At 32.5% G+C, this 18,957-nt stretch overlaps 1 protein-coding gene across 1 annotated transcript; it reads right to left on the reverse strand.

The window, feature by feature from the left end:
- Nucleotides 1-10,412: 10,412 nt before the first annotated feature.
- LOC133173573 (sodium-dependent phosphate transport protein 2B-like) lies at nt 10,413-17,726 on the reverse strand. The gene is made up of 9 exons (XM_061308556.1): nt 17,564-17,726; nt 16,829-16,902; nt 16,617-16,689; nt 15,201-15,329; nt 13,994-14,137; nt 13,688-13,879; nt 13,451-13,569; nt 13,166-13,313; nt 10,413-12,859 (listed from the first exon to the last, which is right to left on the reverse strand). The coding sequence occupies exons 1-9, from the start codon at nt 17,622-17,624 to the stop codon at nt 11,958-11,960; spliced, it is 1,842 nt and encodes a 613-aa protein (XP_061164540.1). The 5' UTR covers nt 17,625-17,726; the 3' UTR covers nt 10,413-11,957.
- Nucleotides 17,727-18,957: the final 1,231 nt, after the last annotated feature.

Raw genomic sequence — 18,957 nt, forward strand, 5'->3', positions numbered from 1 at the left:
CTTCAGGTATTATATGTACAAATGCCTGGTAATGCATGTGCCTCAATTTTTTGGGAGGAAACTTGTTAACGTAGCAATAATTCAGTTACAAGTTCTTGGAAAAAATCCTATCTTATTGAGGAAAGTCTCGTCTGACCTTAAACAGAAATGTTTGTTCCCTTTAATTGACTAATTTTCTTAGTTCTTTAAAAAACCCAATTCTGCGCAATGTTTAATGTAAATTACTACATGAATTATCAATCATAAATTTTGTGTACTTCCAATATATCTCCTAGTTTGTACCAATTTACATGTAACATATTAAAGATGAAATGGAATTTAAACATTTGGCACAAATTTAGAAATATAATGACTTATTGATTTTATTTAATGTTACTTTGGCACTCATAGTCAGAGTAAAAATATGAAGGAATACAAAGAAACGAATGAGATAAAAAGAAATGTGAAACAATGACAATGAAACGAGCAAACAAACAAAACAAAATAAAAAATAAAAACAACAAAATCAAGGCCTAGATAAACAGTTTTAATGTCGATTTTGATAACTTTAACATATTAAATACTTTGTTGTCACTGTATAATCAGTCTTTTAGGAGAAGGAAATTGTGACGTTTAACACATTGTAAAGGATGCAAAACCTTCTGATTAAAGAAGGATATGTTGATTATAGCATTAAGATTATAACATAACTGTTATTTATCCATTCAGTAAAATTGAAACTTGTTTATTTGATAAGAAATGTTAAAATAACAACAGAGATATTTAGCTATACGTATCAAAAAGGAATGTAATATATTTGCATGTTGTGCTATCGCGATCGGGTACTTATCTATATACGAGTGTTAATCATGGACAAACAGACAACACAGAGTCTTTGATCTAAGAACATGTGAAAGGGCATTAAATGTTGCATGTGCGTGCCAAACTTACTTCGGTTCAAAAGTAAGTGCCAGATATAAATAGAAGTGAACCCGATATACCATGGCATACATGTATAAATTTAATTTACATACTTTAAAACATTGATTACTGAATTTATAATAGCATATTTCCAGTGGTGTCATATGTGCAAAATGTCTACATATCAGTTATAATTTATAAACAGAAATGCACAAAATATTTAAATGGTACTGTAAATTGTTAATATTCATACACATGTGTATTGTATCATAAATGTCATGTATACAGAATGTACTATAATAAACAGTTACTTACTTACTTACTTATAAGCTTCAGTGGGAATATGAAGTTTCACTCTTATGAGGAAGGAATTGAGCTATGATTTATGGGACTAACTAAAGTATGAAAATAGAAAATGCTCATGTTTTAGTATCTGCTAGTAACGATGTACACAGACCTGTAAAGTATTTTTTCATTGAAGGGGCCTGGGCACAGTTGCATTGTCGTTTTGCTTTTAATTATAAATTTCTATTTTTATTCAAAAACTTACATCAGTTAAATGAATTGAACTTACATGAAAATTCAATGACAACGACATTCTTAATAAAGTAACGTCAAACATCTGCGTTTGTAAACATGGGCATGAGCTCTGTTATTGTTAAAGTTTACGTTTTACTGGGTGTGTTCAAATTATTATCACTGAACACGAATTGACAACAGTTTGTTTGTTTTGGTCTCACATTTCCACATTAAATTTCTGAATTATATATATTTTTCAATAATACATAACGAGTTTTCGACTTTTTTCAAATTTAAAGGATAAATTTTACTTTGTAAAAGTGCACGGCTATCTGTCAATCAAATGCATCCCGAAATTTGCAGTTTTCTGCATTCTAGCATACAACTCATCAAGGACACAAAAGGTTGACAGATGGTTTTGCTAGAACATTGTATATTACTGCTACATGTAAAATAAGCAAATTTTCGGTTTAAAGAAAGTAATCTTAAAAAGGTTTTAGTTGCATTTAAAACATGTAATCTCTAAGATGTTTATCAGTCATGCAGAAACCACTACTGTATAGCAGGAAATTAACTCATGGAGTTAATATTCGCTATATTCGCGGAAATAAAAATTCCGCGAATTCAACATACAGTGAATAATTCTTCGAAAATTGAAAAGGATAAATTGAAATATTACCGATATCTGTGATTAGATTGGTTAACTCGATTTGTGTTTCCTTGCAAACATAAAAGCAGTAATTTAATATATTAGCGGAGACGTAGACACGTAGTTGTTGGTTTTTTTTAAAAGCTTAATTGATAAATAAACATCCATAACTAACATTTAATTCTGCCTCCCAGTGGAGGTGCGATGTAATTATCTATGAAACGTGTATTGTTAGATTTCACTCGTGCATATCACTTGATCTTATTATCTTTAATCAAGGCACTTACGTAGTAAAGACAATACTGTTACACATTAATTTTATTAACAGTTCAACATTTTGACTATCGGTACTGACAACTATTACTAGTATTTATGCGCCTTAACACATCTAAGCTTGCTTTCTAATCTTATATGCATAATTTCTCAATTTTATCAGTTACTTAATATGCAGGTACATGTATGTTCATGTTGCACAACTAGATTAAATTTGTTCAAACATTACATTTGTGGCGGGAGTAAGAGGTGATGTCAAAAGTCAACAACTCAAAAACTAGAAATATATAGAAGAAAAACTAAGCGATACTCAGTGAAAAAAATTGCGAGCATCTTTAGTGTAGATATGTTGTATTTGTGCAAATCATGGCTCTTTGTTCAGTAGGATTGGAACACAAGTGTTCGAAACCTATGAGAATATGGGACGAATCTGTTCCACTTTTCCGCGAAAAAAAAATCCTGCGTATACCGCGATTTTCCCCCTGCTTTTCTGCAATTTTATTTTAAGGAACTTCTTCCGTCCAAGTAACTCATTAACCCCTGTTTACCACAGGAAGGCGAAAAAAGGAAATTTATCAGGAAAACTCAATATCCTAAAAATACTGCATTATAATTGAAAATGTCTTAAACATTGTTAAAATATGCAGTCAGACTGAAATGATCCACAGAATTGTTTATCCCTACATTGTTTGCATCCAATGGATTTGATTTAACAAATAGATCTCTGAGACTACTGAAGTAAAAAACGGATGCCCTCTCAACGTAATTTAATATTAGAATGTACAGTTTAAAAAATATATGTATTTGAATGGTTTCCTTTTCCAGAGATAATACCCATACTCATATACATTGTAGATAATTCTATTTCTTTACATACATTTCTTTCACGAATACTTGTATATTGGTTTTGTACAATACAGCCAATCTCTGAACATTTAAATTCAAGAAATCTTTTATCTTTTAATCTTTATTCTCATTGTCTTTGTAATTATTTTTCTCTAACTTTGGATTTCTAGAGGTATAAATCCTGGTAATGAAAAAAAGACTAAGCATTAGTCGAAGAAAGAAACAGACACTCTATTGTAACAAATTCTCAGTTCTAACATCTGTAGAGGGATATCTCCGCTGATTTTAGTCACATTATACCTGATTCGGTAGCTGATCGACAAAAACATTGATATTGTTGAAATTCTTAACAGATACTCGAGTAGAAATGATTGAATTGTCATGTCACTGATAGCATTTGTTTTTGAAAATAGACACTGCAGCGCTTCTCTGTCTTACTGATTGCTGGTTTCAGATTTGGAGTTAATCTAAATGTGCGTTTCGGCCTAATTCACTATTTCCACAAATTATTATTATTTTTAATATTAAAAAAAGCAGTAAAGATTATCATTTGTTTTAAATATACATGTGGTCCACGTTACAAAAGAACCAAAAGAGAAAACAAAATAGATTTTTGTAGGTAAATATTTTTAAAAAAAGCTTAAAGCCTTATTGACAAATTGACAACATTTTCAATTTGTTATGTAAACCATGCAAGTATGTCATTTTGGGGTCGGTTCATGGATATAGGTCTGTTTTCAGGTTGTCAAGAGATTTGGGAAAAAATCATTTATGATTTTTAAAAAATCCATTTTCAGATTCTCCGAAAGAAATTGATAAAAGATTTAATTTGCTTAAGTTTGATTATCGAAACTAGGTTGTGTGTTGTCATCTTTCAGGTATTTTAATTAAATTTAAGATATATTAGATATTTGCAAGTTGTTGATCGAAAAAGTGCAAATATTCTCATTTTCAATATCATCCGATTTGAGAGAGAGAGAGAGAATTGTACTAAGACGTTCTTTTCGAGTTGAAGTGTTTGAAGATAGTTGTTTCCAACAGGAAGACTGTTTGCGCTAGCAATATAATGATATTTGATCAGATAGCTAGGCTATTGTTGAAGTTATTAAATGCATATTTGATTAGAAACATTATATTTGCAAGTCATTGATACTACATGTTTTCACAAGATCTGGAGAAATGGACAAGATACTTGACGCCAAAATCTTTTCGATTCATGATATATTCTAATTCCCTTCAGTCTGTCAAATGACCTGTATTTGAAATATGCATTTCTTCTGAAGTTCAATATATTAAGGCGTCACACAGTTTCTTCTGAGTATTTTCTCATTAACGTAAGGTGTCTTACCAATTTAAAGCAAACTCCTTTCTACTGCTGTTATAACCACTCCCTGAAATTACTGTTCTCGCCATGGGTATGAAGAGATTAATGACCAAATGACCTACAAGTAACACTTGTAGCTTTACAGTTTAAAATTCGTGTACAGAGCATTTTGTGCGGTAGAAACAGTAAGCACCCCCACCCCCAAATAATTTATCATACTGTCTTCCCACAAATTTTTATTAAAATAGAAAATTATTAAATTAATAACACCAAATTTTCTATTTTAATAAAAATTTGTGGGAAGACAATACACTATGCAATAGGGAACAAATTTATTTACGATTGTGCCTCCTCAATAAAAACGTTTGGTGAAAATGGTCAAACTATTCAAGAGGGGATTTCCACTTGATTTGAGGCAGAGATTACTTTCTGTTTTTGGGGTTAAAAATGAGAAAAAAAGTTCTCTCCATTGTTCTTTATGAAAATTTCATGAGTGTTTACCTCATAAAGAAAGGTGATTTCATTTTCTAGAAATACCAGAAATCTAATCCTTCATTTACTTGTGTATAGAACGTTATAGTCAGTCCAATCTAAAACGTCGTGAAATATTATTTTCCCCCTCAAAATCAACGAATGCAACTTTTGGAGATTCTTCATAGAGTTCAAAACTATCTATGCGTCCTAGAATAAGTTTAATATAACATGCATGTAGCATGAAAAGTTTAGAGTTACAACACGGTACAGCACACAATATGGACACTAATTCATTATTTGATAAAAAAATTATTCATACCGGGAAAAAATGAGATTCTATTAACTTACAATATATGTTTTTAAATTATCGTATTTACTTATAACATGTAAAACTCCAAATCTGTTTTTATACTTAATTTATTTGACTATAATTGCTATCACTGCATGTATGTATTTCAAGATTTGGGTGAATTTGTACCCATCCATTCGTACATATTGTACAACAGTACATATAATACAACAGAATATGTTCGAATTACAACAAAAACGAGCTACTGTTAAAAATTCTACGTAGATATTCTATTAAAAAAAAATACCCATCTGTGAAGCGATTTTGAGTCGCAGGCTGCTTTATCCTTGATCTGACAGATATTTTTCTCTACATTTTACTAAAATTGTTCCTGCCTATCACAACTTAATTTAAAATCAATCTTCAAAGGAGATACTCCTCAAAACAATTTCGTCACGTAAAAGATTGATTAACATGGCGTATTGTACTGTTCGCACTGGCCCTGTTTTCTTTCACTTTTATAAACTGACCGACATGAAATGTTTGTTTTCCTGACAAAACTAGACATTTCCCCCTATAGAGATTAACTAGTAAATAGTTGCGCTGTTTTCTAAGTTTTACAGTCATTATGAAACTCGTTACGCTGATATTGAGGACCGTAATTTACATTTACTGACTGGATTCGAGAGCAACATGCGTTTTGTCGGACCCAAGAACCAAACTGTTTGCCTGAGGCCGTTATGCTGAAGGCAAACAGTTTGGTTCGAGGAGTCGACAAAACTAATTTGCCCGAGAACACAGTCAATAAATGTTTTGTTATACCTTTTATTTATTTATTTATTTTTTGGTATACATGTACCACACCAACGAATGCAAATAAGATGTTACTGATCCCGCCCACAGTGTGACGTAATCGGTCAAATATCTCATAGGCAGGTATCTCACTCTGCGGTCAAACATCGATTTTTTATGACCGCTCAGTAAAACATTAGAAATGTTAGACTTTTTATAGTGTAGGGATTTATATAGGAACTAATTTTTAAAGGTATAACAATGCGTCTTGTTACACAATCTTTGCTTTCAAATTGATAAAATCAATTTGTAAAATTTTATTATAAGTTGATTGATTTTGTTTCAATTTGTTGCATATAAATATTTACAGATATTAAATGGACTAGATAGAGACCAAAATGAGAATTCGAAATTTTACAATGGAGAATTTTCACGGGTAACCGTTTGTCTATATAATATATAAAGCATGTTGATGTGGTGTCAGTGGTACAAAATTACACTGGTTTTAAGCTGTCTTGCTTGAAGTTGGGTCTTATTTCCAGTTTTAATACTGTCATCAATTAATTCCCTTGCATAGCTTTACAGTGTATAAATAGATAGACTCCAATGTCCTTATCAATAGTTGCATTTGGCGTGCTTTTATACACCCCATGTCTTCTGATGTAGCCATCTTTAAGGACATAAAATTAAAACTCTCTCCTAACCGATCAACCAGCAGCAAAGGATGTTTAAAGTTTTATTTTGTAAGGGAAAATAGAAGTACCGTAATTCTGGTACTATCACACTTAATAAATAGCGTAATTTTCTCGAGACTTATGAAATATTTTGAGTTTTACAAACGGATAGTATAGTATTTCTTTCAATTTTTTTCTGAAGAACAGCATGTTCAACATTTGCTGATTTGAAATGCAGGAATCTTCACAACATGTACACTCAGATTTGTACAGAGTCTGGAATTTCAAAATTAAATCAGTCTGTAGTTTTTGAATTTCGTCTCCAGGCAAACTTTTGATATTTTAATCAGCTTTTTTTTTCTTTTCGTATTTATTAGAACCAGGTCAATGTAATTCTTTTTTTTTTTGAAAGAAAAGTATCAGGAAAATACGGAAGCCCTGGATGGACATGGACTTTGACTTAGTTTTTATGACTTAATTGTTAATTCTTGTTATTCTAAATTTGTCATTACACGTATACTTCACCCAAAACGTGGCGTGAAAGATGGAGGCTACGTGTAGTTTCTACGGAAGCCCTGAAGTACGGAAGCCCTGGAGGGACACTGACGTATTTGTTATGACTTATTTGTTATAGCTTATTTGTTGCGACTTATTCATTGTGACTTTTTATTTCTGATTCTGACTAAGTGTAACGCAGCTTTGGAGAACGTGTATCTTGACATACGTTTCTTTGAAAATGATATGTTTAGTCCTAGTTTAACTATGTTTTTTAGTTAATTAATTGTTAGTTGTTTATTGTCCAGTACAGTTGTGATTACGTAATTCTTATCTGTTATATCTTGTCACTTAGTTGTTATAACTTAATGGTTATTTGTTCATTCTCATTTGTTATTTCTTGTTACTTAATAGTTTTTTCTTAATTCTTTTTCTGCAACTTCCAGTGTGCATAATGATTGAACACATGAACATTACTACTATTTTTTCTTCTCATTGAGATAAAATTCAAAGGCAAAATACTCGTTTCTTTTCTGAAACTACACGTAGCCTCCGTCTTGTACGCCACGTTTTGGGGTTAAATAAACGTGTGATAACAAATGTAAAATAACAAGAATTAACAATTAAGTCATAAGAACTAAGTCAAAACACCTAAGTCAATGTCCCTCCAGGGCTTCCGTAAGTTTCAGAAATGAAGAAAGTAATATTTTGCCTTTGAATTTATTACTAATGACAAGATAAAATAGTAATTATGTTCATGTGTTCAATCATTATGCAAACTGGAAGTTACAAATAAGAATTAAGAAATAACTATTAAGAAACAAGAAATAACAAATAATAATAAACAAATAGGGTTTACGAGAACAATGTATTAATTTTCATAACACCAGGAGTACAGATCTTTATTGAACAAAGAGCATGTGTACCGTCTATGTGTGGCTTTTCGACCAAATATCAAATTACTCTATTCTAATATTATAGAAAATTCCTACACTTCGGGCATTGAAAAAATATCAAAACGCAAGAGTGTCAACAGAGTTTGTTTGACAAAGCAAATTCCCGAAAGCAATTGTCCGGGATACTTTACAAAATGTCAACATACTATCTGAGTTTGATATATCATTCGGTAATACATATATTATGGTGGATGCATATCTTTTCTTTCTTATAAATGACAGCTATATTAATGATAATTCATTTTTTTAGTGCATGGACCCTATCCTCGTTCACCGTGAAAGCAGATGAAGCAACAATACACAGACTCCTGTGGTCATCTGATACTCTGATAATACGGCCATTATTTGAACATACGCACTTCAAAGAACGGAATTGTGTGCACAACAATATATGATAATAGATTTTCTGCAGTATTTGATATTCATGTACACGAAGAACGAGACTTATCCTTAAAAATTCTCAGCAAATATTTGGATATACATGTAAATTTCCCAACTTTATTGTCATTGATACTTTTTATATAATGGTTTAAGTAAGGAACCGTTTCAAACAAGTTTCTAAACACTTGAATGGCTAGTATGAACCTATCCAGATATTTCATATTTTATGTAATATTAGGTCCTAGTGATTTTTAAATATTTGCCACAAGAAATAATCTTTGTAGGAAACTAATTGTGAGATTTTTGTAGACGGAATTTTTTTCCACCCATCTGTTTGCAGAGAAAGTGCGAAAGAAATAGTTCTTAGCCAAGACTCTCGAATTTGATCGTTTTTTTTTTTTTACCTTGACATATAGATTAATAACTAAAATCATCTTTTATTTTTCGACATAAGTCGATTATTGCGGAGTGAGCTCAGAAAGTTCTACAAACCTAGAAAAATGTTGTTCGAAAATGTTTTAATCTTAGCATATATTCTTTGAGTCTTTATTAGAAAAGAAAATGCACAATACCTTGAAATCAATAATTCATACTTATTTCATTTTCATTGTTTTGGTGGTATGAAGTTACCGGGAATTCAGTGACTTGCAGTATGTACTCTCTCAAATGTTCGATGGCAATTCTCAACTTAGTTCAACATATGAATTTCGTCCCATGTTCTATGCAGGTTGTATTGCATAGTTATTATGGCATTCAGAACCATAATTTCTGTAATGCTATAAACTCCAATTACTTCACATTTTTAATGTAACAAACACTGACCAAAAGAAACATATAACAGTATTTTAATATAACAATATGTAAAATGAACATTTTAAGAAAAAAATTGTTCTTTGTTTTAAACAGATTTCATGTTCTGTTATTTAAAATAATGAACAGATCCTATATTTGCTGACAGGGATATACATATGTATATATTTAAGCAATCTACAGTCGTGCATGCCAGGAGGTTTAAGATAACTGAGATGTTTCTGAAGTAGCAAAACACAAGTGGCATTTGTAAAAGTATATTTAAAAAAGAATATCACGTGTTTGTATTTCTTTGTTTCTCAACATCGTTTCTGGGGGTGTGCTTTTTCCTCTTAGACATTTTCCAACAACCAAAATGTTTGCCAAAGTGTCTGTATTATGTTACATATGTTGATGAAAAATTCCTCGTAGAGGTCTCTTTTACAAAGAATTTGGTTTGTGAGGCGGAAGTTTGATACATGTACGTCTCGTATCTTTTTATTAATATTACTTCAGGTATATCGGGTTATTTTGGATTCGGAAATATTTGGAGGACTTAACTTGACGGATTTTCTATTTTTCAGAAAAATTAAATAATTTGGAACTTCTGATTAAGTCCTTTTTTGGTTACCATCATAATCACAAAACACATCATGTGTTGTGGAATTATATGGAAAGAAATGTATAAAACCTTAAAGGTATTTTGTCTCCTTTAACACATACCCATGTTTGTAGATTTCCAAAGCATTTAAAGTTTATATCTATAAGCAACTAACCTAAATTAAAGTTATGGACACCATTCAATCGCTAACTGGATGTAAGTACCCACCATATCGGGTTAATTATTGCTACAAAATTAAGAAATTGAACATATTTCCTTCTTGGTAATCACAGCACCAATATTTTTTCCCAACAAACTTAATTAATGATAATATATTATATTAAACTTTGTAGTTCTAAAAGAATGATACAATTTCAGGTTATTTAATAATGATTTTTTTCTTAATTAGAAGGAAAATACATTAAGTAACTACTTGTATATTGTCTTCATGGCTATAAGCTGTATGTGTAACAGTCCAGGATTTTTCCCTAAATTTTTCAATATAAACTGATCTCCAATATTGGCCACAACCTACCTCTGGGGACCATGATATAAATAAATTTAAATCTATACTCTATCGGGGATCTTATATGTAAGTTTCAATTTTATTTGTTCTAGCCGTTCTTGAAAAGAAGATTTTAATAGATAGTTTTCACATATTCTTATCTCCCCTTAAAAGAGGGAGTGGCCCTTCATTTGAGCAAACTTGAAAACTTTATTCCCTTGATCAGCGGCAAGTTTAGTTGAAATCGGTCCAGTATTTCTGGAGAAGTTTGAAATGTGAAAAAAAGTTTACAGACAACACGAGGCAAACAGAAAGACAGATCGACAGTTAACCAGAGCCTTTGGTTCAGGTGAGCTAAAACCGACAGAGAGTATAAAAAATAAAATGGAAGAAGAATAAAACTTTTTTGCATTCATCTAATTATGACCAAATCTTTAATTAATTCCCAAGTACACATCATTAAACAACTTACACATTACTAGTACACGACTGATGCAAAGGGCTAGTCACGCATGAACTCTTTTAGAGTGGTAAGTAAACGCGTGCATTTCTTTTCAACTGTCTATTCATAAACATAAACAAGAAAACGGCTGATAAGTGTTTAATAATTTGTTTTTCCAAGATCATTTACAGGATTACAGAGCATGACTGTGGTCTTTGCATACTTCTTGATTTCTCAGAATACTTTTATAAACTTTTTCGAAATCAACATATTGTCTGTTTCCCCTTTCGACTGTAAATAAAAGACAAATTAACATACCCAAATGTTTATCCAAGCATATATACTAGTAATTTTTTTCTTTTCCAAAATCGTTAATTGGATCAAACTTTATTCTTTGACCATAACATGAACACTATTCATTTTGATTTTAATGTTGAAATTGTATCTGATGAATGTCAGGTCGCTCAATCGTCGAAAAAAAAAAAAAAACTTGCAGGGTTATGTCAATTCAACATATCCAAAGATGCTCTAGCACAACTTTAATTCTGTATTTTCAGAATTATAGAAAAAATTTTGCTCTTAATACTAATTCAAACATTTCATATCAGAATTTTGCCTTAAAGAACCTTGTTCTTTGACCTACAGTATGATTTATTGTACTGTAACTGAGGTAGAATATCTGTTGTTTGGTTGTTTGATGTGAACCCATAAAAGCAAAAGAATACTACCCAATGTAAATCTATTTAAATCTATAAATGCAATTTGTAGTTCACTCGAATGTCGACTTCCATAAGCAAGTAAATATTTTCTGGCCATTATTTTCACTAAAAAGTATTTTAGTTTAAATGACCCTACCATTCTTCCCTTTTTTCGTTTACTTTAATACTTTTCTGAGGTGATAAAAGACTTATCTGTACAATACCACTAGAAAACGTTTAAGTTGTAATGGCAGCAAGGTAATGAACTGATCTGAAAATTAATGTAAAAGTCGGCACAGCCCTACAGCATGAATTCCAACTTGTTTAAAAAAAGTGCGACGTGTTCTACATTAAATCATTTTTTGGCTCTCGTCAGTTTTTGTTGTTATGTTTTCATCATTGTCATGATGATGATGATGGTCGTGGTGATGGTGATGACATATTTTACAGAATCCAAATAAGTGATTAAATAATCTGTCAAGAGGTTGTAAAGAACGAAAGTATAGAGGTAAAAACTTCCAGTTCTGAAGCTTCTTAGGTAACCAATTGGGTCTTTTCCTCTGCAGTAACTTTATTATCCCTATGATAAAAAGTAAACAAATTACGGGTATACCGACCCCTGCAAGAACTTCCCATCCACCTTGAGACAATCCAAAAATTGTCAAAGGGAGAATGAAGAATGCAACGGCCAGGTAAAACAGCGCAAACCAACGATACCTTGCTGTTGTGTTGCCTAGGAATTTTGCAAGGCGGATTGGTAACCTCATAAAAGGCAAGGGGTACCAAATACAAATACCCGTTAGGTTAAAGAAAAGATGACACATGGCAACTCGAAGAGCATTTTGAAGCCGTTTTGTTCCACCTTGAGTGTCTGTTGCTAGAGCTGCAAGAATTCCAGTAGTTGTGGTACCGATGTTAGAACCAAGGCATAAAGGATACATCCGTTTAATACTGACAACTCCAACCCCCACAAGAGGTGTCAAGGTCGAGGTAAAAATAGAACTGGACTGGACTAAAATAGTGAAACCTATCCCTATTGCAATGGCTACGTATCCTGTGAAATATGCTGCTTTTCCAGGGAAATTGTAATTAACAAATTTTTTGATAATTTTTCGGATATTTCCCTGAAGCAGAGAGTTGAGTAACTTGACAATTCCAAATAAACATAAACAAAGAAGTGCAAGAGAGGCCAGAAGCATAATGATCCCTATCACGGAATCTGACAAACCGGAAGTGGCGAAAAGGTGATTACCTAAAATAAAAAAAACCCACCATGTTAATATGAACTTAAATACACCTAAAATAAAGGGGTTTTTTTCATTATGAAGAAATATACCCCAAAATTCTGAATCGGATATCTTTTTTGTGAATGTGTAGCATTGTGTCAATTATCTAAAAATATTACTTTTGTAATAAATGGCTTTATTATTTATACTAAGAAATATTATATATGAGTTGATGTCAGCGACTTTAATTTTGACAATAGGGATGTTTTTCAGTTATATATCGATAGATTAAATTAATAGTTCCATGAATTTTCTGAAATTCTGTACTTAACAGTTTTGAACACAATTGGTTTGGGTATAATTGTATCCAGTCTCGTTGGTTATGGTGGCTGTTTTGGATTGACAGCAGATTTTCAACAGTCTGAAGTCTTCTTCCTCTCTCTCTCCTTTAGCTATCATGTTGATCTTACTAGAATCTATCTATAAAATAGTAGGATCATTCATTATACTGCTATGAATAAAGTATCATAAAAATTAGAATGAATGAATCCGAAGAAAAAGGTTGCATTACCTTTTGGTGTATTTTGTTTCGTTTGTTTTAAAAATAAATTTCGTACTTGAATGATTAATTTTGTAAAAGGTTTTGTAACTGCTTTCAGAAGATCTTTATTGGCATCTTTGTATGATCCCAGCTGCAAGCTTTCAACAATAGCCCCAGATATGTGGTAGAGATAACCTAAGAATACATTAGTGTATCATTCAAATATATCATGGAAAAACGCATCTTACATACACAGAATGTAGGTTCAATTAAAATGACATGTGTATATTTTTTTTACAATCCTGTGACACACCTGTGGCAATTTCCAGTGGAAGCAAGACAATGACTGACAGCCAGTTAAACATGTCATGTACTGTGGCCCCAGCGAAAGCTCGCCGAAAGTCGTTACGATGGGTGATTTCCCCTAGTGATACGATGGTGTTCGTCACCGACGTTCCGATATTAGAACCCATTATGATCGGGATGGACAACTTCACTGTGAGGACTGCAGGCAGAACATTTTTGTTGGGATGTGATTTTACAGTTTGGATCAAATGTATAATCTGTTTTAATTTATAAAGCACATATACCAATGAAGCACAGAAATTGGGGAACTTACTATCTGCAGCTACCATACTGACCACAATAGACGTGGTTGTCGATGAGCTCTGAACCAATACAGTGACCAACACTCCGATCATCAGACCACATATCGGGTTCTGTATTAGTGTACTGTTCTGGAACACTCTACCGGCAGCTTTTCCTTGAATAAACCAAACATCGGAAGATATGATCGCTCAAAACTTATATATGAAATATGTGGAGATAACGAACAGTATTCGAGCTCAAATGCCATTAAACATTACAAAATAGGAGCAGAGCAAACACGGACTTCTAAGACATCAGAGGTGGGATCAGGTGCCATGGAGGAGTGAGCATCCCCTGCCGACCGGTCACACCTTGTCATGATCGGGGAATAACGGAAAAATCCGTCGACAATTCAGTGTAAATAATGGCCTAACAATTAGTATGAAAAAAGTCAGTCAGCATTTGACTTAATGATAGATTGTATTTGCTGACAAGGTCATTGTATCGACCATAGAACTTACGAAACGATGACTTTAAACGAGACTGCTGATATTCTTGTTTCATCAACTTGTTTGTCAATAACTTACCTCGTTTTAGAAATTGTTCATACGTAGATCATTATGCTCTGGCGTATCGAATCAACTGAGAGATATAAACTCCGTATGCAGGTGATAAGGGTATATTGCTGCATAGGTAAGGGAAGTTGACGATTGAAAAGTTAAAGTTATCACGTTTATCATAAAGCTTTGTTGTTAGATTACCATTAACGTCTTTTTCTAATAAAATATCCAAATATGAAACAGATGTGTCAGACTCTGTGGTATCTTTTATCTCAAGCTCAGCGGGATATATCGTGTCGACATAACAATGGAAATAACCATTGTTAATTGATAATACGTCGGAGATATATCTAAACTCGAGTTGAAGGCCACAGCAAGTGTTTTCTTCTTTTCTCTTAAAAGATTTTGAACAAATTCTGCTTCATATGAATGCAAAAATAGGTCTGCTAATAACGTGGCGCAATTGGTACCCATGGGAATTCCAATAGATTGTTGGAAGACTTGGTCTCCAAAAACCACATAGATTTTGTCAACTGAAACTCGAGCATCTTTTAAATGTCAACTTCAGAGTACTTGTGTGTACAATCAGATTGTTTTTGACAAAGTAATTAGCACAATTAAACACAAGCCCTGGACTGATAATCATCTAAAAATGTCTTATATTAAAAGAAAAATTACCTCCCAGAAGTCTAAAGGCAGAACTCAAAAAATCTAAAGAACAGATGAAGAAGTAGAGACAGAGGAAGATGAGTAATGTCCTGGTAGATGTCCATATTGTCTTGATTACCTTTCCCTTTGTATCCAAGTCTGTGAAAATATTGTTCAAAAACGAGAATGTCCATGTTGTTTGATACACTGTAAATTTTTTAATACAGTACTGTCAACCTCTTTATTATGCAAAAGAATATTTGTGAGTGTTGCATATAGAGGAAATTTAATGTTTTTAAGTTGAATATGGAATTTAGTTCACGAGTGGGAATGGATTTTTTTTAATATTTTCATGAGTGCGACGGTTTAGTTACTATCTCTATCTTATGACAGGCCAGAAATTATTTTTTACTTATCTTGATATCCTTTTACACTGTGAGAAAATGGCACTTTTATCTAATAAATAAATCACAGTATTTCACTGTTGAAAATGTAATAAACAGCGGTATATGTTTGTATCCCCAACTTTTATAAAGATGTATTTTTGTCTGTTAAAAATGTTAAATGCCAAATTTTTATCATGAATTAAGATGCTTATTTGTATGTTGTAGAGATGATGTTGACTTTGGATCATTCTCAATTATCAAGGTCACTGAGAAATTAACATCCTATATACTATCGTGCTATAACTTTCTGACTCTCATTCAAAACTTAGCTCTACAAGTGCTTTGAATTCAAGTTGAAGAAACCGTGATACAGATGAACTTTACTCCAATATGGCCTGGATTCAGGATCATTATCAAGGGCGGATTCGATATTGCTTAACTTGTTGACTTGCTATATATTTAAAAAGGGAATGAATTAAAACTTTAAAGTGAAAATTATCTTGCCCAAATTATGTGTACAATATGGCTTGGATTCAAGATCATAATTAAGGGTGAAGATTACATAGCCTTGAAAATTGCTATACATTGAAACTGAATTCAGATTTTATCTGCTGTTGTCAGTGGCCTAAAGGCCTGCTATGATCCTGACAAATGAGCATACCTCATAATTTAAGATAATCCTCAGGTAAAAAAAAAAAAAAAAAAAAAAAAAACACGAATTAAAAACCTGTTCAGGATATGAATTTCTAGTCCTTGATTAAGATGTGTTCAACTTAAGTATGCAATTGTCCATATGTTAAAGGAGAGTCATTATTTCAACTGAATTAAAAATCTTGTACATGTATTGCAAAAGTCATGATGGCTGACCATTTGGCTGTTGAAATCTTTTTACATATTTTGTCCAGGAATTACAATGTAGCTTTTAAATAGAATACACCCTATCCTTGGTTTTAACCATTACATCAGATACTGATTTTGTTGATGCCGTGAAGATTATATTTTGTTGGCCATCTCCATTCAAAATTGTGCCTTTAGTATAATACAGAAAGCAGTTTCTGACCTTTCCAAGGGGTCCCTGTATCTTTTAGTTCAGGCAATGCCCAGGGATCTTCCTTTGGCGGTGAGGCTTCTATCTGTGTAGGTAAGTAGGACCAAGATAACGGGACATGGAGTAAATCACGTGTAATCAAGAAATACAGGTGACCATGACTCCTTATTTAAGATATATCTCTATTTAAAAACTAATAATAATATGCATCAAAGATTGTTTACCAGGGTTGTTGCCTCCGCTCTGTCATTTTCTTTAGAAGATTGACTGTTAAGTTTGGTAGCCTCTTCAGGTCCATCTGCAAGGGACGACATATTACATGTATCACATGCTGTGAACCTTTTCAGCAGAGGTTACACAAGTTGTGTCACTATAGTTCAGATAGTTGAAAACAGTGATTTAAACAAGATAAAATGGAGACACAACAATAGATTAATTCAAGGCACAGAAGATATGTTAGCACTTTTTGGGTCGTAAATTATTATAAATGAAGACACGAAAGGGATATAAAATACGTCTTTGAATGTTTTAAAAACAAAATAAATTGATGAAATAATTACGAAAAATATTAATTAAAAAATAATAAACAGTCATAATAATATATCACAAAACGAACGTAGTCTATGAAAAATGAAAAATATAGTCATTGCAAGACGAACGGTCGTCAATGTAATATGAAAAGTGGTCAATACAGAACCAACAGACATGCATCCCTAGGGGTCATGTTTTGATGCTGCAATACCTGAGACACGCATCACACATGAACATTAATTATAACTAAACATGAACTCTAGTATACTGACTATTAAAGATAGACAAGCACATAGTATACACAGACAGGCAGACAAACTGGCATGCTTGCAGACAAACTGCTATACAGTAACCCTTGCTTTTTCTACCAGATAATAAGAATTCTCGATGAACATGCATTATAATTCCAGTTAGAGGAGTACAACTACCTTTACTAGGGTACATCTCAGACACGTAATCCGCATATTTACCAACTGTCTTACTGCTCATGGTCCGTATGATTTTCCCAACAATTCAGAATCAGAATGTACCGACATCCTTTAGAATAAATCACAATTTTCACATACATGTGCATCACCAATCAATAAGACGGAACTAGTTTCGATCTCTGTCTCTCTCCTTACTATTAGAAAAGGGAAAACTCAGAATTTATCTCTCAGTTCAGACGCATATGAATGTTAATATGTTAAGTGCCCTATTTACAAACAGGGAATTTGCAGGATTAATTGTGTTTTCCCGCATACTTTGCAATTTTCTGACATTTGCGCTGTACTTCGCTGTGTCCTTGACACTCTTTCCAAACTAAAACAATTCTTTAAAGTTAAGTAGCATGTTACATAGGATGATAAGTCTCGTGTATTATTATTAATGTTACATGAAGATTAAAGATAATAGAATCATTTCGGTTAATTAAATACATGTACATTGTACGTGGATATTGTACATGGATTCTGATGAAAATGATTAAAGTGATTTGAGAAACTGTATTCTACTCATCCAAGATTTCGTATTCACTTTGAACTGAATTAAAAGACTCCTTTAATCAGTATGCTTCCTGGGTATCGAATTATGTAACAAGAAAATGCATCAAATCTGCTGCTGCAGTCTTCATGTGCTGATCAAAATATCCCCGAAGATGTCGATGATTTCTGCAGAGGATGCTGTACGGCACGATGATGAACATCGCAATAAATGTAAAGTGTCGTAAAATGATCATGTGTCATTAGCATCTTTTGAAAATTCAAAGCAAAATTTACTGCCAAATTTTTTCTTAATGTTTCGGTAGTATATTAGCTATGTGGGAGTAAAACATACTTATGACAAAGTGCTAGGGAGCGACAATTTTGATTATGTCTCCCAGTTGATTCGATACGCAATAGCATGTTTCTAAAGCTAGGCATGTCACTGAAAAATAAGTTGATGATACAAGGGGTATCAACAATCTCGTTTAAAGTCAGTATTTCGCAAGTTCTATGATCTATACAATGATCTTGGTTGCAAATACAATCTGTCTTTAGCTTGAATATAAGCTGATTAAAATCATTTCATTGTTACGCTCCGAAAGTCTGATATTCGCTGTACAAAGTGCACAGCGACTATCAAAATTTCGGGGCGTAAAAAAATCTGATGGTTTGATCAGATTGGGTCGAATATTGACTTATATCTTTCATACAAATTGTTAGGCAATTGGTTTTCATACTGAATTTTCTACGGATTTCTAAATTTACCCTATCATGAGTAGGGGCACACAGGAGATGTGACCAGTCGACAGGGGATGCTTACTCCTCCAATTCATCTTACCTCACCTCTGATTTTTTCAGAG

This window comes from Saccostrea echinata, unplaced genomic scaffold, assembly GCF_033153115.1.
Source record: "Saccostrea echinata isolate AGI-Se365-2 ecotype Australia unplaced genomic scaffold, CSIRO_AGI_Sech_v1 ptg000002l, whole genome shotgun sequence".
Classification (NCBI taxonomy): domain Eukaryota; kingdom Metazoa; phylum Mollusca; class Bivalvia; order Ostreida; family Ostreidae; genus Saccostrea; species Saccostrea echinata.